The sequence below is a fragment of the Ochotona princeps genome, chromosome 11 (assembly GCF_030435755.1).
Source record: "Ochotona princeps isolate mOchPri1 chromosome 11, mOchPri1.hap1, whole genome shotgun sequence".
Lineage (NCBI taxonomy): Eukaryota > Metazoa > Chordata > Mammalia > Lagomorpha > Ochotonidae > Ochotona > Ochotona princeps.
Window position 1 is genome coordinate 62,220,023 of NC_080842.1, and position 24,052 is coordinate 62,244,074.

The 24,052-nt window shown below is 40.5% G+C and overlaps 1 protein-coding gene across 3 annotated transcripts in view; it reads left to right on the forward strand.

Moving 5' to 3' along the window:
• KCNIP4 (potassium voltage-gated channel interacting protein 4) overlaps positions 1 to 24,052 on the forward strand; it is a 193,231-nt gene that overhangs the window by 78,962 nt on the left and 90,217 nt on the right. For 2 of the 3 annotated variants that reach the window (XM_004579178.4, XM_058670260.1), the window contains exon 2: positions 15,694 to 15,818. In XM_004579178.4, coding sequence (XP_004579235.1) covers positions 15,694 to 15,818 — 125 coding nt within the window. The remainder of the gene's footprint in view (positions 1 to 15,693; positions 15,819 to 24,052) is intronic. The other variant, XM_058670261.1, reaches the window with a different exon arrangement.

Consider the following 24,052-nt stretch of genomic DNA (forward strand, 5'->3'; position numbering starts at 1 on the left):
ACATTAGCAAGTATGATCAATGTTTTTAGTCAGTGTTATAAAACAGCAAAGCAAGGGTCTTTTCTCACCTACTCCACATGAAAAAACCAAATGTAGCCCATATCGTCCAGGAAGATCTGGTCTTCAAGCTATTTCCTTTTCTGGGCCCCAGTATCACCACTTAACAAAGCAGCGTCACAGGCCATGCCCAGATTTCCTTCAGAGCAACCAAGGTTCTGGAAATGGTAAAATGGTGTTCCTCTTTCTGGTTGTGACAAATGATGATGACCATGAAACCAGCATCTCATCTCCTCCTGTTATAATACTGTATCACCTGTGAGAGGCAGGATCTGGGAGATGTTTATAAATTCCATTTAAGCCAGATTCAACAGCAATCAGCCCTGTCATGTACTGATTAGCCATATGCTTACCCAATAGAATATTTGTCTTTGCCTTTGTCTGGGATTCACAGGTTTTTGACATTTTTTTTTTCCTCCTGAATGCCTCATTTCCTCTCCACGAGAACAAAGCCAAGGGTTATAACCTCCATTTTCCAAACTCAAAGAAAGATTAAGTGACTTTCCCAAAGCCACACAGGTATTTAGTGACAAATGAAATGATGGCATTCTTTTATTTGGTCCTTCATATATCTACCGGGAAAGCTCATTCAATCACGAATGGGGTCTTGGGATAGGAAAGCCTGAGGCAGGATTCCCAGGACAGCAGTTTCCTGCCGGCAGTTGTAGTAGATTTCATGTCCACATGGCAGACAGTTATGGAGCACTATGTGTTGGGAAGTTAATAGTGCCAGGCCCAGGGGAGTGTGTGAATTGCTCTGTCTGAAGGCTGGTGTTGTGCTGAAATAAATGGACATGTACATAGATCGCTCAGATACAACGAGTACAAGTGAAATGCTCTAAGAGGCAATACTAGACAAATGTTAGAGTTGAGAATCGGAGTGTAATGACTATGGGACTGGTACATTTACTCTGGTCAATTGTGGGCCTGTAGCTAACTATAAAAATCTTTGGCAAATTGCTCACCCTTTCTGGTCTCCACTTCTCATCTGTGAGGTGGTAATGATAATGGCAGTATTCTGTGTGTATGCTCAAAGGATGTGATTGAACATGTGGAACAATATTTAGCCACTGTGGAGCAGTGATGAGTTGGTAGTCCACACATGTCAGCTGCTGTTGATGTTCTGTCACTATAGCGATCACAATGATTGCAGCTGATCAGATGAGACTGGATCTCACCTAGGTGCGTTTCATAAAGAGGTAAAGGCAGGTGGAACATTTTTAGGTACCTGAAAAAAAAAGCCTTATTTTAAGATGGGGAAATGGGGGAAAAATCTGAGAAAAAGCAAACAGGTTTTGAGAAACTTTGCAACCAGTGTAAGGATGACTTCACTAACCACAGAACTGTTATATTGAATTCATGTTAATTTTATTTATCCAAAAAAATTTTTAAGCTGATTAGTACATCTCTGATCCTAACTGGATTTTGAGATGGCTCCACTCATCCCAGGACAGAGGAGGCTGAATGCAAGTCTCAGATTTAGAAGGATGGATGATGAACTTGAAGTCAGAGAAAAGACTAACAGCACACCAACAGCAACGTTTCAAGACAAGGCACTGTCAAAACTATCTATCAAACCCATAGGGTATTGGTTTTTAAATCAAAGAACCAGGAGAAACTCAGTGTTATGAAATAACAGACTAATAAATCACAAAGCCATTACACTGCTGAGAGAGGAAAAAAAAGTAGTAGTAAAAGTAGTAGAAAAATTTTTTCTAGATCTGTGCAAACAGTAGTGTCCACAACTTTTATTAAAAGGGTCATGGCTATTCTGTGCGTAGATAATTGCCACTAATATTATACAAGCTTATTATTAGAATGGTGAAACTAAGAAGAATAAAGTAAAACAAGCAAATACCTGCCAAACTATCTCACAATTAGTACATGTAATGCAGAGATGTGTCCACCTGTATTTAGGGTCATCTCTTCTACACTGTCCTTCCTGTAAAGGGTAACAAAGATAATGAAAGGGTAAGGATGAGTTGGAAACATGGTGAAGGTATCCCTGAAAACATTCTGAAATATTGGATAATACTAAATGACAGATAGAGAAGCAGAGTGATTCCCCCAATAAGGGTGTGATTGATCCAGATAAGGTAAAAAGAAGAAAGACTATGGATGCTAGAGTTTTGTTTTGTTTCTTAAACATGGAGGATTAAAATGCCTGAAGGACGTGTAATGATTTAAATTCAGTTGTTTTTAAAAATCATTATTTGGTAGGAAGAGAGAATGAGTGAGAGAGATGTCACATTTGCTGATTAATTCCCCAAAATATCCATGACAGGAAGGCTGGTCTAAGTTGGGAGCCAGGTATTCAAGCCAAGTCACCCATTTTTTGTGTCAGGACCCAAAAATTGAGTTCTAGATTCTGTATAAGCAAGAAGCTGGAGTGAGGAGCTGGAAGCACACATGGGAGCTAGGCATTCCAGCGTGGGACATAGGCATCTTAACGATGAGGCCAATGCCCACCACAAGTCATGACTGAAATAAGATGCATTATTTACTAGTCTTTTGCCTTTTTGTTTTATATTTGGATTACTTGAATGCTAAAGTCTTTTGTTTGCCACTATATTTTTCCATGATTACCTACTGTCAGTTTGGGCTGAAAACTGGAGTGGTAGCTATTAAAAAGAAAAAGAAAAATTTGAACATCAATGGAAACACATAAGTATGTTACAGGTTATTTTTTAAAAAGTACTTTTTGGAATTTTATAAATACCTCTATGGTTGGATAGTAAGATAACTTTGAATCAGCTATCCATGTATATATATATATTTTTTTCCATTTTCAGTAACATAAGAAATAATACATGGCTACTGAATGAGTCTGGTTTCTGTTGGCTTTCTTTAGATAACTGAAATGGGGGACCTAACACTTCAAGCAGACTCAATTTTCCACACCACCAGGTCTGTAAATGGAGAACATGGCTTTACTACCTGCTTAGATTGCAGGGTTAAAGCTTAGCCTTATTCTCAGACCATCTTCTTGCAAAATGATTTGGAACTGAGTGTGATGTGCAGCAACTCTCTTCAGTAAAACTGGCCCAGGTTTTTTGGTTTTGTTTTTTTTTTTTTTTGCTTTCAAATTTTCATTAAAAAGAAAATAACAAAAGACAAGCTCTGGAGAGGAACTAACAGAGAAAACCTATTTCCTTTTGGCAATACATTCTCAATTGATACTTGGGGTAGGAAAAACAATTCCATAGTATATCACAGTGCTTTCTGAATATGCTTGGAAATAAGTCCCCAGTGAGTGTTGCTGGGGGTACTAAAATCACATTTAATGCACTTCAGTCACAGGGTGACTGTAGGTGCCCTAGGTGATTAATACCTGAAGTAAACAGATACGGAAGGAAGGATTAGAGGCACAACCTTCATAGCGTAGCAAAGAGCATGTCTAGATTTTTGGAGGCATCATGCAGTTGTGCAAAGATCCTTTAATGTTTTATCCTATTTAATCCTGGCAATGATCAAGTGTTAGTTGTTATTGATACATTACAAATGAAGAGAATGTGGATTTGAGTTTCACATGACTTGTCTCAAATTAGCATAGTTATCAACCAGCAGAGCTGGAAGCAAGTGCTGGTCATTTCATGAACAGCTCTCTATAGCTACCACGACGTGGACATTATCCCAGGTGCTAAGGATGCAGCAACTAACTAGCCAGGTACGGACCCAGTCAGCCATGATCCTGCCTCTCTAACCGGGCTGATCCTACACTATAAATTCCCGTCTTTGTTGATTCATGAGATTCTTTTGAGTTCTCTGAGACCACATCTCTTTATAAATACATGTATTTTTTAATTATACAAGTGGCAGAAACATACACAACAAGAAAACAACTGTGCGTGGAGTCACTCCCCAAGTGCTTGCCATGATTGAGATTGGGTTGTGCCAAAGTGACATCACTGGAAGACCACCTGTATCTCCCAAATGTGTAGCAGGATCTTATGGAAAAAAGAGACACAACTTTTCCATGTACAAATATCTTAACACGTGAGGAATATTGTGTCTGCATTCAATGCATGTCTAATATATCTCAGTTATTTTCGGTTTGATGAACACCGCTAAGGTGGGAAGACATCCCAGGAAAGTATACTCACTGTGGAAAGAAACTCATAGAAATTGGGTAACTTCTGGCTAGATCCTACCCTGGACTTCCCCTATTGTGGGGTGCATGTTACAACCCTTTCTAAGGCCTTTGCTTATTCCTTCATGCTAGAGAAGTCCTCTGTCAGAATTTATGCACTGAGTGATATTATCATGTTCCACTGTCTTAAATATCTTTTAAATGCAATGACCCCAGCATTTATATAGTTCAACCTAGACTGGTCATGAATTTCAGGTCTATTTTCCTACCCATTTAACATCTCCACCTAAATGTCCTACTAGTGACTCTTCTACTAGATATTAAGGTGTATATGGAAAAAGGGTTTCATTATTATTACTCCCATGTCAACTGTACCTTAAATAGTGCCTGGCTCATACAAAGATCTGAATTAAACATTCAACGTACTGTCTCCAGTTCCCAGAACATATAAAGTGCTGGTGGTAACAAGGTAACAGAATGGCTCTTACCTCCAAGTGTGAGGAATTCAGTTCTTTCCTCAAAGTTTGTTCCCAAAGATCACCTTTCTGTTTTGATCAACTCCAATCTGGAGGAGTGCAAGGTGACCCGAAGGCTGTGGTTTCCAGGGAATCCCTCTGTGCGGAGTCCTGCTGGAGGAAACAGCTTGGTGCAGACTGGAAGATAAAGGATGATTTTTCTCTTTTTCAGAGATTACCCCTATGATGTGTCTTTGGCAGAGTTATTCAGCTTTCCCATAACCCCACTTATCCACTGGTATAGGCAAGGATGTGTCAAGTGTCCCTGTCACTCTCATGGAGACCTGGGAGGAGTGCCAGGCTCCTGACTCCAGCTGGGCTCAATACTGGAAGCTTCAGGCATTTCCATTCATGAGGACTCAACTCATGAATGGAAGGGGTGTGTGTGTGTGTGTGTGTGTGTGTGTGTGTGTGTGTTCCTCTTTTCAAGTGGATGAACATAAACATTTTAAAAACACAATGGATAGAATACTCACCTTAAGTGTGCTTTAATAATTAAATAATACTGATGAATATTTTAAACACTTTATACTAGTCACTCTTTTAAATGTTTAATACCAATTATTTCTACTTCTTGTCAATAGTTTATAATATTTGCTATTATTATTCTTCCTCTATTGATTATGAAACTGATGTATAAGGGGAAAAGTTAGCTTTACCACGTTCATGCAGCTCATTAGAATCCGAAAAGGATTCTAATTGTGACAGCCACACCAGAACGGACTCCTGAATATTCTAAAATAATATCTAGTTAAGCATATAATAATTAATAGTACCACAATTTATGGCAATTATTGATTAATCACTACCTGATAATAAGTAATAAAATCAGAAAAATCTCTAAGAAACTTTGTGAAAGTTTTTTAAAAAATCCATAAATTGTTGATAAACACATTGTCCCATGCCAGAGCTAGAAGATCAAGGGACACGGAGATACTGAGAGTGACTGAATAGTTTGTAGATTTGGTTTTTCCAGGCACTGTTACAGTAATACTAAGGAGCACACTAGACATTATACCATACTACTACAAACCGTAATTTGCCAATCACACATTCTCTCTCATTGACTGTGTGTGGGCTCCCTGTTCTATAACATTGGATTCCATTTTTATTCCATTAAGCATCAGGGGGCTAAAGCTTGGTTAATATTACTGACTTAGTCTAGATGTACAGTAAATATAGTCAACATTTGGAGTAAGAAGGCAAGTTTACTCTGATCCAGGAAACCAGCTTAACCTCCCAGAAAAGCATAATAGAATGAGAACAACTTCTCATGTTTCCTAATACAGTGTTTGAAAAATAATCATGATGAATACATATTTGTAGCAGAATATTACTATCATCACTGATATTAGCACCAAATTGATTCCATCTATTTACTGACTACTTTGCTTTTTGAATTTTCAATTTACTTTCATTTTATTTGAGAGGCAGAGAAACAGAGATCTTCCATCCATAAATTCATCCCCTAAAGCCCACAGTAGCCATGGCTGACTCAGAGTAAAGCCATCAACCCAGAAACCCATAGCTCCCCACCCCCATGACACTGGGAGGGACCCAAGTTCTTGAGCCTTCATGCTGCTTCTCTGCATATGCAAGTGCAAGAAGCTAACTCAGAATCAGACCAACCAGGACTTGAACCAGACACATCAATATGTAATGTTTGATTCACCTGTTGAGCCAATTGCTTTTCCATTCTGCCTGTGTTCTAAAACAGCAGAGCAACAGGGTATGCTTAAGGGTCTCAGATGTTGTAGGAGTACATTTTCCATACTATCTGCTATTTTACAAAGAGATTTCTAAGTAAATTTTTAAAATTACTTATTTACTTTTATTGGAAAGGTAGATTTTACAGAGAAGAGAGACAGAAAGATCTTCCATCTGCTGATTCACTCCCCAAATGGCCACAATGGCTGAGCTGAGCTGAACCAGAGCCAGGAACTATTTCTGGCTCTCCCATGTGGGTCCAGGATCCCAGCACTTTGAGCCGTCCTTAACTGCTTTCTCAGGCCATCCGCAGGGAGCTGGATGGGAAGTGGAGCTGCCAGGATATGAACCAGTGCCCATATAGAATGTTGGCCCTTGGAGGCAAATGATTAACGTTGAGCTATTCTATTGGCTCCAAATTACTTTTTTTAAAAAAATTAATCTTGTTTTGAAAAGGTGTAACTATGTTGTTACCTTATGAAATTAACTAAATGAACAAAACCTTTTTGCAAAGAAGCAGGCTCAGGAGCTTATGATTATTTTCGCTATATGCCTCTGCTCCCTTTCAACTTTATGCTCTTTGTTCTGTAAGAGCCAGCTCACAAGACCAGACTTCAGTGTCAGTGGACTTGGATTTAAGTTCTAGAGCTCCCTGTGTCTGGGGGCAGACACTTGGTGCAGCAGCTGAGACACCCCATCCCGTACTCATGTCTGGGTTGGCGTTGAGGCGTGATTCCCGATTCCAGCTCCACAGTAAGGTGCACCCTGTGAGGCACACAGAGGGAGCAAGCACTTCGGTCCCTCCCACCCATGTGCAAAACAGGGTTACGGTCACAGCCTCTGGCTTCCATTTGTGTCAGACCTGGCCATCACAGGCTTTTGGAGTTTGCTTTCTCTCCTTCCCTCAGCCCCACTTCCTCCTTCCCTGTCTCCCTCCTTTCTGTCTCTCTCTGCCTCCCTGCATTTCAAATATATAAAAACCTTAAAATTGTAAGTTCTATCTTTATGTCTTTCATAAATTCCACCAATCCTTTCAGCACCGAGTTCTTCATCTGTAAAAGCAGGCTGATGGTATTTGTGCAGAGAATAGTTGCCATGCCTAGCTAAAATAGTAAAACCTAAAATGGTTTTATTTCTTACAATGAGCCAGCAGTCAAAAGTGAAGTGGTACTGTTGTGTGGTGCTTTCTTTAGTTTATATCCCTCTTTTCCATCCATACCTGGTTCTGATATGATATTAAACTGTGGGTCTAAAAAGAGCGGGCAATTTTTGTTGGTCAAGGGCGTTGTGACAGGTGCCTGACAAGGAGCTGCACTGGGTTGAGGTCTGCCTCTGTGATGATATGCCCCATGGTTTTGATCTACAACCACTGAAGCTTGGGCTCTGTCTAAATTTGAAATTGCAGAGGAAGTGGGTTGGATTCACAGCCACTTTCCCTTCTACATATCTTTCAGGTTAGAGCACTTGGGTATTAATTTTCTGACTCTTCTGTGGGCATGCAACCCCTGGGCAAGTGGAGCACCTTTCCCCTGACCATGGAAAGCAGCACAGTTAAATCAGTGAGCCCTGCAGTCACAAGTTCCAGACCCCCACTCCTTGGCTCTGCTGCTGTGTGCCCAAAGGCTAGTGCCGGAATCTCACTGGGCCAGGGTCTTCATCTGTAGGACAGGAAGAAGTATATGAGTTAATATTTGCCAAGTGCTTAAACATGGCAAATGCTACAAACATTTAATCTCATTATCAAATTTTTAGAGTAAACAGGGAAAAAATCAATTGAGTTCAAGAGAAATTCCTTTGTCAGAACATTTTTAATTTAGTAAGCTAATCTATCTTATTCCTCTCCATATTTCATTATTTTTTGAGCATTTCCCTTTGCCCATAATCCCTCTCCGCTTTCTTCTTTCCTCATTATACAGTGAGCTGTTTGGGATCCTTCCTTATGTGTGAATTCAAACAAGTTCATCTTTCATTCTCACTATAATCCCAGCATTACTATTTGGTTCTGCAAATGTATGACTGAAAACATAATTGTTATTTCTCCCATTTATGAAAAATCCATAAAGACGTTACTGTCTAAGAAACAATGGCTCACATCTTAAGAGTCATTTACGGCATCCTATGTAATATGGCAAGTACTGTTAATAACCATCGAAATTAGACAGTTCTTTCTTAAAATCTAAGCTTATTGAATACTTATTTATGTTTACACATAAAGCAGAAGCATCCATTCAAAAGTGCTGTGAGAAATAGCTCTGGCAGTTCACCTCTGGGCTAAAATACTTTATAAATGATTGAATTCAATCATGCAATTGCAAAGTAATTCAAGTTCGCCTGTAGTGGAAATTGCAATGCCATTGCCAACTAGTACCTCTCTGAAAAAAAGATAATTGTGCATTTCAAAGTACTCTTCATTTTCAAGGCGATTTGTGATTATCAAGCAGGGTAATTATCTTAATGTTTTTAATTTTTTTTTTTTGCTCTAAGGTACATTCTAGACTATGGCCAAATCAAATGTGTCAGAATAAGTAATGTCATGGGTGACTATGTTACTGAGATGATCTGGGAAATGCCAGAATCCCACGGTGTCTCAGATCGGATTGGTTGTTCTCTCTGTAGGGGTTGTACGTGATCAACCTGGAATTAATTGGTCATAAGCTTTCCAGAAACACCTGAAAATAGCTCCTGGTGGGTGGATGGATGAATAGTTATAAATACAGATGAAGAGTCATTTGAGCTCCCAAGCCTTCAATACCTTCAAGGAAGTATTTAAAGTTGTCACAGTCACAGGCAGCATTGTGAAAGAGTGGCATTGCAAATAAAGCCACTGCTGGCATTCATCTTGGTACTGGTGCATGGATTTAACATTTAAAAAGTACAGTGACATCTTCTCTCAGAAGGTCTTATTTAGTTCCAACGCTATGATTAAGAATATTCCAACATTGTTTAGTGTAAGGCTAAAACTTGGAGACTAATGCATAGAACTCTCCTCCAATATCTGCCGTGAAAGTGGATTTCTAAATATTTTAGTGTTATGGCACATATCATTAGAAAAGCATCAGTCTCACCATGTTATTGCCATACTAATCAAGTCACTATTAGACCAACTAAATTAAAGCTGAACATTAAGAGTAGAGATTCAGAGGGCATTTTCCTAAATGAAATAATGGAACTTTGGCCAGACAGATCAATTTCAGCTCAAATACAATTTTTAAGTTACAGCATTTGTAATCTTTTTATAATGAAAAATTGATATATTTATAAAGGGTAATGTTTTTAGAAATGGAATCTCCAATAGATATATTTTATCCCTGGAATGCTTTCTTTCACATTAAAATATATAAATATAAGAGAAAGTGCACAAATACCCCCATCTGCTAGTTTGCTCTCCAAATGCCCACCATAATTAGGGGAGCAGCAGCCAAAAACACCCAATACCGTCTCCCACGTGGCTGGCAGGAGGCCCATTGCTTGAGTTGTCATTACTGCCATACAGGATGGTCATTGGCAGGAGACAGCAGTCAAGAGCAGGAGCCAGGAATAGAATCTGGGTGCGCCAGGGTGAGAGCTGGGTAGCTTACTAGCTAAACTCTTTCTCTGGGTCACATTTCTTATTTTTCATTGAGCACTTGTATTGAGCCCAGCTCAGTGCCACTAGACTGGTCTGTTGGTAGGCTGGCAAGACCTCAGTGAAAGAATAAGGGAGTAACTAGCAAAGGCTCACCTGTGGGTGGATGGCCATAATGCAGAATTGACTTCCTCTCCAAAGGGCCAATGTTTTTTGGTGGGTTGGTTTTGGTTTTTTTTTTTTTTTTACAACAATGATCTGACTGTGGCAAGAGAAGTTTCTTCACAGGCATGTGCCTTTAGAGGGCAGGACTCACACTGTGAAACAAGATTCTTTGCAGCTAGGTTCTGGAGGAACAATTTGACCTTGGACAGGGTCAAATTTGCATTGTGATGAGCTGTGCTGTAATAAACTTCTGTATTTTAAGAGAAGTTGTGAAAAGGGAAGAAAGATGCCTATTTTTAAAATTCATTCTGTTGTTCTCTAGTGATTTGAATTCCAATTTCTAGCCTAGTTGTGTTATGGCCTGAGGGGACTGTTGACTCAGACATAGAACAACCCTGGCCAAAAGAGACTTACATCTAAGGGACCAAAAAACCAAAAGACAGGAAGCTGCAGGGTATCTGGCTGGAGGAACTTGTTGTCTGATTAGAATAAAATCAGAAGACACATGAAGTGCAGTAGTCTTTGTCCTGGGAATGCGAATGCATGATTTGCTCAGTTTCTCAGCATCAAACCTGTGTGATTCCACCTTGGCAGAGACTGGAGACGATTCATGAGACCAGGGTCCACCTCATTCTGCCTTTTTTCCTCATCAAACCACTATGCCTACCTGAACCTAAATCTCTCAGTGATAAAATGTAGAAATGAAATGACTTGTGTGTACTCCCAGTTGGACATCCCATTGCTTTTGCATCTTATCCTGTCTCTAATGAGCATAGTGTATTACAAGCCACCGTACTGATCTCATACTACCCTACTGGATTTTGGTTTAAAAGGCATTATCCACTAGAGGTTTTAATCAAAAACTAGAAGTCTGAGTTATGACTTGAATCTGGCTTCTTACATCATGTTTAAACTCTGAAGCTTCATGGTAATGGCTGGTGGGTTAGAGTGGAGGCATCCCTTATGGCGTATGATGGTGTGGCCTTATGAAAGTGACTGGATTGGATTAAGGTGCTAAGACAAACTTCTGCAGCTGAACCATGATGGTTTTATGAGGAGGGATCACAGGGAAGGAAGAGAAAGTATGGGTTCTGCAGGTGCCTGAGCCAAGTAGGCCACCCAGTTTTGCACTGTGTATTCTCAAATTGGAAACCAAGAGTAAACTTTCCAGCTTAAGTTTTTCCTCCTAGGTATTGTAGTTTAAAAAAAAGGACCAAGAAGCTGACAATTATTCCACTCATGCTCTTCGGTGTCGGAAGATGGGATCTCAGTTCCATTTTGTGATTGAAGTTCAGTTAGATCCAGTTTGCTCTTTGTGAAATAAAAGCAAACTGGGTGTATCACAGACAAATTTTGTGAGTGTTGGATGAAGATGATAAGTGGCCAGGCACAGAGCAAAATTTCTCTCAAGTGTAGGATTATATTAGCAACCTCATAGAGCTTAGAAGCCTCAATGTTAAGATACAGAAAACACTTGCTTACTTCAATAAATAGCCATTTGACCTTGGGTTACTTAGGTGAGTGACATCACTGCAACTTAATTTCCATTTTCTCATCTGTAAAGCAAGAATGACAATCATGCTCATGAGGGTATTGTGAATATTGAGTGGCACTACCCAACAGTCCCTAGGCATACTTTGTTTACTGTTGGGTCTCATTAGAATGGAGGTGGATGTGTTGGTTCCTGAGAGCTGCCAAAGAATCTATCAGACTGGGTATGGGAATCAACAGGACCTTTTCTCACATCTCTGAAGCCCCCAAGTTCAAGATCAAGGCACCAGAATGACTCTGGAATCTTGCTGTGTCATCACATGGCCATTGCTCTGTCAACCCAGATCCATTGTGCCTAACATCCTCATGTTTGTGATTCATTTAACAGTAATTACCTGCTTGAAAGCCCTGTCCCAAATATAGTCACATTGGGAATTAGATCTTCTATATAAATTATATACCTTTGTGAGGATACAGTTCACTCCCTAACAAGACCGAAACTCAGATGGCAATAGATTAGAGAGAGAGCAGGGGGTAGGAACTGGACCCAATGAATATGGTCATTTTTTTAATAAATGCTTGCTGATACAGAAAAGGAAATTACTTGCTAGCGTTTCTATCATTGTTATTTCTGTTAGTATTGAAAATGTGTAGCCAAGTGGAAAGAACAAGGGCTATGGCATCGAGCACTTGGGTATAAATGGTGTCCTTGTCGTCCAGGTGAACATCTGCCCACTCCATTCCTGACCATTATGGGGCGCAGTTTCTGTGTTTGTGAAAAATGAACAATCCTATTTTGTTGTGGAGTTATTTTGAAATCAGAATTATTTCCAAAAGGTATGTAACTGATCTGGCATCTGACAGGAACTGCTAGGCACAGTATTGAAATTCCCCAAAACACATGCTCTCAAATGATGATGAGCCACAGAGGTGCATTTGCAAGTCGTGCCTGGAATCATGCTGTGCTCTCACTGTTTTCCTCCAGGAATCAGAATTGATTGGGTTTGGTGGTGTTGCTTTCTGAACTTATCATGTGCTGGTGATTGCTGATGATTTCAGGAAAGTTGTTAGAGCCTGTCAAGCTGCTAGAAATAGAAACAGCCCTTTAGCAGGTAGGAGTCATTAAGCAAGAAGGTGCTGCTCAGCTGGGAAAACAGGAGCACCTTCAGGTAGACACTTGAAGTGTGGTTCTTTTTGAATATTGCATGTGATGATCATCCTATCACACACTAAATTCAATTATTCTGACCCTCCGGCCCCGGGGCCATTTGGCTCGGCCTTGGCATCAGCTAGTCTGTGACAGCTGGAAAAAAATTCTGTCAATTTTGTGGCTCAGACTGTCTGGTGGCACAAAGGCTGGGAGGTTAATGGGCTGTTTTGTTTCTTTCCAGTGGAAGGGTCACTAGGTCTAGACAAGGTTATGCTATGATCAAAAGACTGCTAACAAAAATGTGATGAAAATTGCCTCTGCTTTTGCCTGCATTGTGCTGCTTGAAACAATAGAAACACAGTGATTCTAAAGCAAATACTTAAGGTCCACCAACAATCCACAAACCTCATTTGGAAACATTATTTCCCGAATAGGTATCTAGGATTGAAGGGGAAACCAGATGAATGGACATTTGAACATCAGCATCAACTGTGTTTTTCTTGGTTGACCAAATTACTGTTCTGTGACTAAGGGTTAGGCCCAGAGACTAGAGACTATATGTGTATAGATATATGTATATATAATGTCTTACATAACTATGTATGTATACACACGTATGTATGTCAGAGATTGATTCTACAGGGAGATGGACTCACATCGAGAAAATTAACATGAATAGATCATATTATACACATAGATTTAAAAATTTTTACTTCAAAATAAACTCATGATTTAACAGCATTTTCAACTTATGTGCTCATGTACATGCATTATAAGAGAAAGAGATGTGGGAACTTGGCCAGGAAATCGACAATTTTACACTGTGAGGCTATGGGGAAAGAATTCAGAAAGGTGTCATGAATATTTGAATTGTGAGGTTTATACAAGTGGAAAAATCTTGGGGAGTCAAAGAAACACTATAAATGATTCAACAGAAACCTATAGAAGATGTTTTCACGAAAGTAAATCCTTTCTCTTTGATATCTATAAGCACTGAGTGTTTCATGCGTGTATTTTTGCGTTGGCAACTACAATAATACAGCATAATTCAACCCACTGAAATCAACAGTGATCTTATGGAACAGCATTTCCCTTCTTCCTATCATAGCACCCATTGAGTAAAATCAATCAGTTTGTCCAAATAATGAATGCAGAGTTGAAGGAACACTGTTTTAAGCTTCTTAAATTTTCTCCTCAAATCTCAAACTGAGATCAATCTGTTCACGATGAGCCACTTTTTCCCAGCTAACTTTTAGCGAACTCCATTATTTTAGGTACACACAACTAAGTTCTCATCACTTTTATCCTTTTTTAGCTTTAAATTTGTTTCTACCTTTTTATATCTTCATTATTTTCTATTATACATAGTATCTGTCACTATTGTGAAAACTTTCCATGCCAAAGAAGCTATTAGAAGATGAAAACTAAGAAATGAACGTTTTCTTTAAATGAACATTTTATACCCTGTTAATTTTTTGACAGGTGAGATTATTCCAAGTACTTGTTCATAATCATTATGGTTGGTATTTAAGAACTCCTTGAGAGAAGTAATTAGGACATGCCAGAAACACGTCCTACTGACCAACTTTTTTCTGTACTAGGCAATATCTCTGGCCCCTCAATGCCCTCAGTGGGGCCAGTCAGAAAGTAGGTACTGAATATGAGCAAGAGATAGAATCATTAGTGTGAAAGGTGGTGACTTGGGCATAAAGAATCACATTTCTAACTAATTCAAAGATGAAGGCATTATTAGTCCTAGGGAAGTGGCTGTTTTCCTTGTTCTCTCGATGTCTGGAATCTATAGTCAGAGGAAAAGACAAAATGGAGGAAGAACATGGCTTTCTACTGAACCGGGAGCTTTTCTTTCCACCGAGTTCCTACTCTGAGGAGTGGAAATGATTCTGGCAAAGAGAATCGAGCAGGTGTCTATAGGGAAAAAAGGAGATTGTGCTTTGAGACACATGCACGTAGGTCCTAAAATATCTCTTACCATCCACAGACATGTGCTCACATGACCCCTTGCAAACATGACCCCTTGCAGAAATTACCATGTGTTACTCAGTCAGAAAATATTCCATACACAGATGACTTTGAACTCTTTTTTTAGATGACATTTTTAGTTTACATAGTGAGTGAGCAAAGGCTTAATGCACTAAAGAATCCAACAAATAACAAGTGAAAAGATCATAGCTCTGCATGAATATAGGCAATGCATTAGCTAAAACAAAATTAACAGTTTCTTTGTCTTAAATCCTCGCAAGATCGATGTGTTCCAGAATAACATAAAAGCATGTAACATTTCCCAGACATGTGTACACATGAAGTTCTTTTGGTGTAGAGTCTCTTTGAATAATTATAACAGAAATATAATTCACAAAGCAAAGTATAGTATGTATTTTAGAGCTTGTGTGTTACTATGAATTCCCTTCCCTGCAAAATAGGATCTACTCAGGAGATAGTCTATACAGTGGGCACATAAAATGAAGTTTGTACCAGTTCAACTGGAGGCTGTTTGACTTACCTCTGTCAGCACCTTGATCCATACATTTTATTTACAGCCCAACATTCAATTTCTAAGCCCAGTGTGATCCTCGGGGTACTAGCAGAGACCTGTATGCAGCTCTATGATACTCAGTGAAGCTGAGTGTTACTGCATATCAAATCCATGTTTATACTAGTACCTACCATATACACACAGTCCATCAAAGTCAGCTTTGTGGTATTTTATGCCTTTTAAAATGCACTATGATGTGAAAATTGTGATGTCTACATGAATCAGTAGAATATGTTAAAAGATGCAGAAATGTCTTAGGCAAATACTAGTCAGTCATGGAAATGCAAAGGCCGTTATTGTCAGTGAGGATCCTCCTTTTGTTGCCGACTCATGGCTACTCTGCTGTTTTCTTGTGTTGCTGTGGCCAGTCTTAAGACTTTCTTTGATTTTCCTTTGCAGACAGCGTGGAAGATGAGCTGGAGATGGCCACCGTCAGGCATCGGCCTGAGGCCCTGGAGCTTCTGGAAGCCCAGAGCAAATTTACCAAGAAAGAGCTTCAGATTCTCTACAGAGGGTTTAAGAATGTAAGACCTTCCTTTTTGATCTTACATTGACTGTAAAGTAGGAGATGTGGGAAAACATACTATGCCACAGGAATGCTATTTCATATGCATGTGAAACTGGTCTTTCCTATATAGAAATATGGCCAATATCCATTTGGACTATGATTTATGATGACACATCAATGCAAGTATAATGCAGTTGGTCCCATTACACCAAAACGAGTTCTTTAAAAAGGTTCACATAATTCAGTTCTTGGTTAGGATTTCTTATATTGTGGTTCAACTACAATGCCACCATTCCAGTAATGCCAAAGCTTTATTCATGTTTTAACCGTGCTTGCTTTCAATCTCAAATAGTGATTGCTAGCATCAAGGAATTCTGTTTGAAGCACTAGGAAAAAGGAGCTGTGAGTGTTATGCTTTGTAGTGGATCATGCTGCCAATGAGTGTCCATCCCAGGTATCTTCAGGTAGTCCCTGCATCTGATTCTGTCTGGAACAGCTGTGTGGCACCTCCTGTGGGAGTCATCAGCCACAAGACCCACAGAGCAAAGCAGAGAAATCCAGCTGTCTGTGTGTCACACTGTCTTACTGAGTATTTGATATGGATTCAGTTTTTAAGCAGATGTTGTAGGTTATTCAAAAGCCAGAGAACAGTCTTGTTTCATTGCACTTATGGTCTGAATAGGGAAAATTTTCAAATATTTGTCTATCAAACGGCATGCCAAGTAAATGCATACTTTATTCTTGGTATCTGCAAACCAAATAACTCATAGGTGCACCTGGAGATACAAATTAAATTGCTTTTATCCCTCCACATACCTTCCCCTAAAGAGCTTATTATCCCTTGCTAGAAATCTGTAATGGTCAAAAGTCTGTCAGCTCTAGCATGTCCAAATGTGACCACTTGCAACCGATGTCTTCCTCCAACCTTAGGGAGACAGGTGGTAAACTCTTCTTCACTATCAACAGCAGAAACTTACTCAGATAATGTGGAACTTTCTCTGACTTTAAAGAATGTTTTTATAGAGTTTCATCAAGTGACTTGCACACAACCTTCCACCAGTTTTCAGACTCAAAAGGATCTGTCTTTATCCTATTTTATCCTATTTCTGTTTTCAACCCTCTTCTCCCTCCCTCTCTCTCTCTCTCTCTGTTACGCAATGCAGCTTCACTGCTTCTTCAAAGCGTGTTCATCTCCTAACATCCAGGACTTAGTGGAGGTAGACTGAGGTGGGAAGTGTTATGTTAGAGATTGGTGTCCACTACCAGTCCCAAACAGGACTCTGATTAGAAAGAATCCTGATGCGTGGTCAAGATGAGGCATGCACCCAAACATACATATGCAAAGTAAATCTAGGTAAAAAGATAGGGTTTTGACAACTCAGACAGTTATTGCCTATGCCTGTTTTACAGAATAGTTAGCAGGGCTTAGACCAAGCGCTTCTAACAAAGCAGCTGCACTCACTGCTGGCAGGAGAGAACCACTGAGCAACAGGAGTGTGGGCGGAAAGGAGGCTCAAGAGACCAGGTCCAAAGTTAATGCCCCCAAAAGCTAATTAAAAGACAAAGCAAAACTTAAAATACGTTCATGTGAACATCTAAAATTCTGTTTACTAAAGCAGAAATCATGGAATAAGCAAAATTTATTTCTTCTGGACATTGAATCATGCACCAGATATAAAGCGGATGTCAGCTAAACCAGCACCTCTTCCAGCCTGCCTCATCGCTGAGAACCTGACTGTCACTACCATCACTTCCGGGGCTCTCCATTTCAGGTCCGGCCCTCTTTCATCCCATCTGCTGCAAATTGGAATCACAACGGCCACCATTAACCCCTGCAGCCAGCATTTCTGCAGCACGTTTCATACAAGTGGCCACTTCACAGTAAATTGCCCAGCCCTGGAGTCTGCATTCTTTGCGTTCTTATTTTTTCCCCCTTACCTATGGGTTCTTCTTCCTTTTCTGCCCTTTTTGTCTGTGTCCTACCTGTCTTCTTCTCTTCCTGCCCTTGGAACTGCGCTTCTCTATTTTATCGTTCCTCCCTCTACCTCCCTTCCTGAAGCCTATTTCTTCCCCTTGTCAGTTTTTGTATGCTTTCTTCCAGCTCCTCGCATTCACTTGTCTTTCCCTGCATTATCTTCCTTTCTGTCTACATTGCTTCCACTTTTTCTACAGCCCACCCTTCCCCAGGAGATGAAGTTCCATCAGACATGAAGCTGCCCAGAGCATATCATATACACTTTAGTAGGGCATAACAGTTTGCTTTCAAAGTATTAATCAGTGTCTGATGCATCAAAAAAGAGTAGCCCTTGAATTTTTCTTCTACTCAAATGTATAGCTCATACATAGGCCCTAAAGCACAGCAGGAGAGACCCGGGCTGTCAGCAGTGCACAGGTTTTACAGGATGGCAAAATGTGAATGGCTTCTATCACAGAAAGTAAGCGAACTGCTCCGGGTTTCCTGAACACCAATTATCTCAAAGCCCTTCAGATCAAAAAATAATTTCCTTGGAAGCAGTTGCAATATTCATCTTTAATGAAACCTTTTAAAACCCTCCTTATTTTGATTAAAAGGATCAGCCATTCATCAGCATCTTAAAATAGTCACACTTGTAAGAAAGTGGCTCAATTTGCCAGACCCCATGCAAGGAAGGATTATCAGAGTCCCGAGTTTTTTTTTTCTTCTGTGTTTTCTTTGACACCATTTCCTCTCATTTTCAGCATAGATTTTTTTTAAATAAAAGGGTAATAGGAAAAAGAAAAATATCAATGTAAATTTTCCATTCCCCTTACCCTGTCTCACTGAGTCCTTCTCTCGCCATGTGTACAGCTGTCTCCTAAAGTGGAAAGCTGATTGAAATGGAGAAAAATATATGCAGTGTCTCCACCATTAGTGACCTGGGATGAGCATCAGCTGGACTCAGTTGAGGGAGGACCTCAGGTGAGGCAGGGGAGCTCACGAAACACACCGCCATGGTCTAGCTTGCTGTTATAAAAACTCACATAATGTGAGAGCCTGAGGATTCCATAAGTTCTGCCTTAATCCCTTTGGTAGCACTTTCTCTTACAACTTGGTGACCACCCACTAACACTACCTCTTAATGATTCCACACCATCTCCCAACACCAACAGGACCAAGTTTACCACACATGGCCACTAGGGGGACAGAGCATAAGTAGACCATGGCAGTGCTGGTGGATTTGGGCCACAGTATTTACATTTCTTGTTAGTTCCCAAGTGATGCTAGTGCAGCTGGTCCAGGGAACACACTGAGACTCACCTGTGTGGTACAGACATCATAATCCTTGGTGTCATTAGAACTTAGGTCAGTACCTTGTTTGGACCCCTCCTTCTGCCTCAGTGGTCAGCTTGTCTAAGTAAATTGGATTGATGATTACTGCATTTCTTATAAATAAATAGAGTGACAATGAATGTCAACGAAAGCAAGTTGCTGTGGTCCGAAATGGTCAGCCTTAGTTATGTGTTCCATTCAAATGGGGCAGTCATGGTTGACCTTTATAGTCCTCAGACAGTTTCTTGAGCATCAGGCTGCCTTATTAGGTATTAGAAAGCATGCAGAAAGATATAAAGTATTAGCTATAGATCAGCAGTCTCCAGCTTAGCCCTATGGTCTTCAGGGAGCCTTAAAATTCACAAATGGTTGCATATTTGCTTGGTGGTGCAGATGTAACTGCTTTGGAAAAAGTCTCAGCATCAGGATTTAAAAGTACTTCAGATTATTAAAATCTGAAGCCAAGATTGAAGACAACTGAACTAGATGTGTGTAAGGTGCTTCTGTCACAAAAAAAGAACTGCCTGAATTGTGGTGAGCTCTATCATGTCACATGTCCATGATCAGTGACCAGGTTGGCTGCAATAAAACCTCATAGGATCTTCTGTTGTTGTGAGAGATTGATTTTATTTTATTTGGAAAGTCAGAGAGAGAGCTTCCATCCTCTGGTTCATTCTGCCAGAGCTGGGCCACTCTGAAGTTGGGAGCCAGGAGCTTCCTTCAGTTCTCCCATATGGGTGCAGGGGTCATCCTCTGCTGCCTTCCCAACAATAAGCAGGAAGATAGCTGTGTTTGGATGTGCGTAACCCAGGACACAAACCAAAGCCTGTATGGGATGCTACCGACAGCAGGTGGAGGATTAGACTGTTAGGTCACTGGGCCAACCCTCATGAGTTCTTGGATGGATGGCATCTGTGTGTTTGTATAGAAAGAGGACAACAGATGCTTCTGATTTAGCTAAGTCTGGAATGGTGCTCAGGATTCTTTTTTTTAAAATTCTAAATCCTTTCATTTTTTGTAAACATCCACACTGTAACAGCAAACAGAAAGCCAGACTGAGAACCATTATAGAAGGTCATGGAATAGTCTCTAGTCATGATTCATAGCCTTGTGTTGCTTCTCTCTTTCAACATCAAGCACAGCTCGAGTACAGTTGTGGGTGGCCTTCAGTGATCTACTGGGGTGTGAAGTTTGAAAATTTTGAAATTGCTTTTTCCTTTCATTAGCTGAAACTCTACACCACATTCTTTTGAAGGCACAAGATGAGAGGCCCCTATGCTGTAAACACTTAGCTCCTTGTTCTAATTTTTATTCAACTTTTAATGCTTTGAGTTATAGTAGGTAGCACTCTCCAAATTCATCATTAAGGTGTTGTGTTAACACATGTCAATGTTTTGTTTATCCCACAGCGTTAGGTTTATATAAAAATGAAATGTGATTTTGTAGTTTTCCATTACTGTATATCAAATTATTGCATATTTGGTATCTTTTTTTTCCTAAAGATTCATTTTATTTTTATTCAAAGTCAGATATGCAGAGAGGAGGAGAGACAGAGAAGAAAATCTTCCTTCCATTGATTCGCTCCCCAAGAGGCCACAGTGGCTGGAGCTAAGCCAATCTGAAGCCAGGAGCCAGGAGCCTCTTCTGGGTCTCCCACGTGGGTGCAGGGTCCCAAACCTTTGGGCTGTCCTCAACTGATTTCCCAGGCCATAAACATAAAGCTGGATGGAAATTGGGGCCTCTGGAATTAGAACAAGGGCCCATATGGGATTCAGGCGCATGCAAGGCGGGGACTTAAGCCACTAGGTTACTGTGCTGGGCCCTTTGTGCTTTTAAAAGATTTATTTTTTGTTGCAATATCAGATATACAGAGAAAAGAAGAGACATAGAGGAAAATTTGCATCTGTTAATTGATCTGTTTCATAGTGTCAGGAGTGAGGATTCTGGAAGTGGAATTCCTGATTGTAACCAAGGTGTTGGTTAAGCTGCATTTCTTTCCCGATCCCAGTGTCTTTTTTGAAGCTCACATGATTGTTTGCAAAATTCAGTTCCTTGTAAGTATATACAGGAAATTTCCATCCTGTTCCTTGCTGTCAATCTGAGGCCACTCAGTTCCTGGAAATTGCCCAAGCTGTTTGTCAGGCAATTCATTCACAAGTCATCTTGGAACATGGCATTTCACTTCCTCAAAGCTAGAGCGAGCATCCTGGTCTCGTAAAACTTAATCACAAGTGTAGCTTCTCTTCACCTTTGAATATCTCAGTTATTAGGAATGGGAGTTGTAGGAAGGTGGGAGTCCAGACAGGTGTTTACCTTAGCATTGGTTAGGCCACTTGGAACGCTCACATCCCAAGCCACAGTACCTGAGTTTTCCTCAGCTCAAGCTCCTGACTAGCTTCCTGCTGTTGCAGCCCTCGGAAGCAGCATGTGGTAATCTGAGTGGTTGGATCCCTTCTGACCATCTGGTAGACAGTGATTGAGTTCCAGGCTTCTCGCTTTGATCTGCCCAAGCCTTGAATGCTTCAGACTTTTGGGAATAGGATTAGCAGATGGGAAATCATGTAAGTGCGCGCTTGCTCTCGCTTGCTCTCTCGCTCTCTCTGTCTCTTTCTTCCCCCTCCTGCCTCTCTCCCTCCTTCCTTCGGCACCTTAGTATAAAGCAGCTGAATCTGATCTAGAGTCACATCTTCAATTACAGTGAGTCTCCAACATGTTGGTATTCCAGACACTTCCTCAGTTGAGCAATTCTATCAAAAACAGTAGCAAGTGTCCCTGGATTTCTCTAAGAGTATTATTAATACTGTAGCCAAGGAACTAGCTGGAAATGAGCATTATGTGATGAAACGTCACAAGTTATTTGAGAATCTCTGCATTAAGGCCTTTAAAAATAGGTGAAGGGAGTTTAAGATGAAATTATAGGGATCTACCATTTTGACAAGCAGTACATTTACATAAAAGCATAAATTTGCATTTATGCTGGGGAGGGAAAGATGGCAAGCTTAGCAGGCACATGAAAAGGAGTAGGCTATAGTGATTAGGGTGGAGAAACACTGTGAGTTGGAGAAAGTGGCTGATCTTTTGTCGTGAGCCCTCAGTTCTTTGGGGGGAGGGTTTTGGGGAGCTCATTATGTGACCTTGGGTGACTTGGTTCTTCCCTGGCAGCTTCTGTCTTCCTGTCAGCAAATTAGGAATTAAGATCTTTCCTTTCTGTCATTAAAGGTGGTGATGATTGGTTTTGTTCAGCTTTTGAGAGGCTCAGATACAAGATTTTCTCTAAGTAGTACTATTACTCATTACTTAGAATCAAGGTATAAGAAGAGAATGTAAATGCTACTTTCTTTTTCTAATATATATTTTTATTATACTATTTATGTATCTGAGGTTAAGGGGGATATTGAGGGAGAATCTCCACCCAGTCTCCCACCCGCCCAAAGTCCCGGATGTGGGGCATGCTCTGAGATACTTGCTCAAGTGGTCTTAATGGTCCTCCAGCTATGGATCGCTGCCAGTCACATCACTCCCAGCTCGGTGAGGTCGTTAAAGAATCCACTGATTGTCACAGTCCATCACAGAGTCTTCATTTGCCCAGTATTTCACTGCCCAACGTTTAGCTGAGGTGGTTGACTGACCTGTTCCGTCCTCCGTCCTCCCCTAGCCAGGGCTCTGAGTCCAGCAGTTCAATTGGGGAGATCACCAGAGAAACTTTGAGGTATTCCCAGATCAGATTCCCGCATGTTCCAGCAAGCACCGCTGCGTAAGGAGTTTTCTGACACAGCTCTAAGAAATAAGGCCTTTTCACAAGAAGGCTGTCTATAATCTAAGCAGATAACATGCTTTTCTTCTGAATTTCAAGTGCTGGCACAGCTCAAGCACCATTTTCTATATTGAGCAGGTAACATAGCTTTTTTTGACCCCAGGTTCCCTTCTGAAAACTCAGAATTTGTTTTCGAATATGTATTTTGTTTGAAATACAGAGGCTACAGGTAAAGTAAATGAGGAAGGGAAACAGATACCTACATTTTACTGGTTGACTCCCCAGGTAATGGCATCGGTGGGGCTAAGCCAAGCTAAATCCAGGAACCAGAAGTCCATCTGAGTCTTGCAAATGTTTGGTAGGAGCACAAGTGCTTAGGCAACTGCCCGCTGCTTTCCCAGGCACATTATCTGGAGCTGTATCTGGTACACAGTAGGCTCTGATGCAAGACTGGCGTCTCAGTTAGTGGCATCTTAAATTGTTATGCAACAATACTAGTCCTGAAAATATCAAGATATTAACACCCAAGTAGATGAGAAGATGAGTAAGAAAATGTATAATTTATATCCATGATTTACAGGATTGTCAATAGATTCTGAAGCCCTTTAGAGACAAAGGCTGATAAATTCATAATGAAGACCTATGATATCCTCTGGAAGTTTCTTACCTGAAGCACAAACATATGTCCCATATATTCTATAACATTTGGATGCTAATTGGTTGTCTTCTTATTTTAAACTCATAAAACGGAGCACTAAATATTTGAAAGATTACAAGAATGAAATAACAGATTAAAATTTCCAAGTGTCTTTCATTATTTTCAATTTCCAAAAGATATATTTATTTATCTCTATTGGAAAGGCAAACCTACAGAAAGAAGGGAAGACAGAGAGGAAAAGCTCTTCCATCTGTTGGTTCACTCTCCACATGGCCGCACTGGCTGGAGCTGGGCCCAGCCGAAACCAGGAGTCTCCTCCGACCTCCCACATGGGTACAGAGTTCCAAGGACCAGGGCCATCCTCTGCTGCTTTCCCACGCCATAAGCAGGGAGCTAGATTGGAAGTGGAACAGCTGGAACTCAACCAGCACCCATATGGGGTGCCAGCATTTGGAGGTGGAGGATTAGCCTGTTGAATCACAGCACGTGCCCCCACCCCAAGTGTTTTTGGAGCACTGAGCCTTACCCTATCTTGTGGGAGGCAACTAC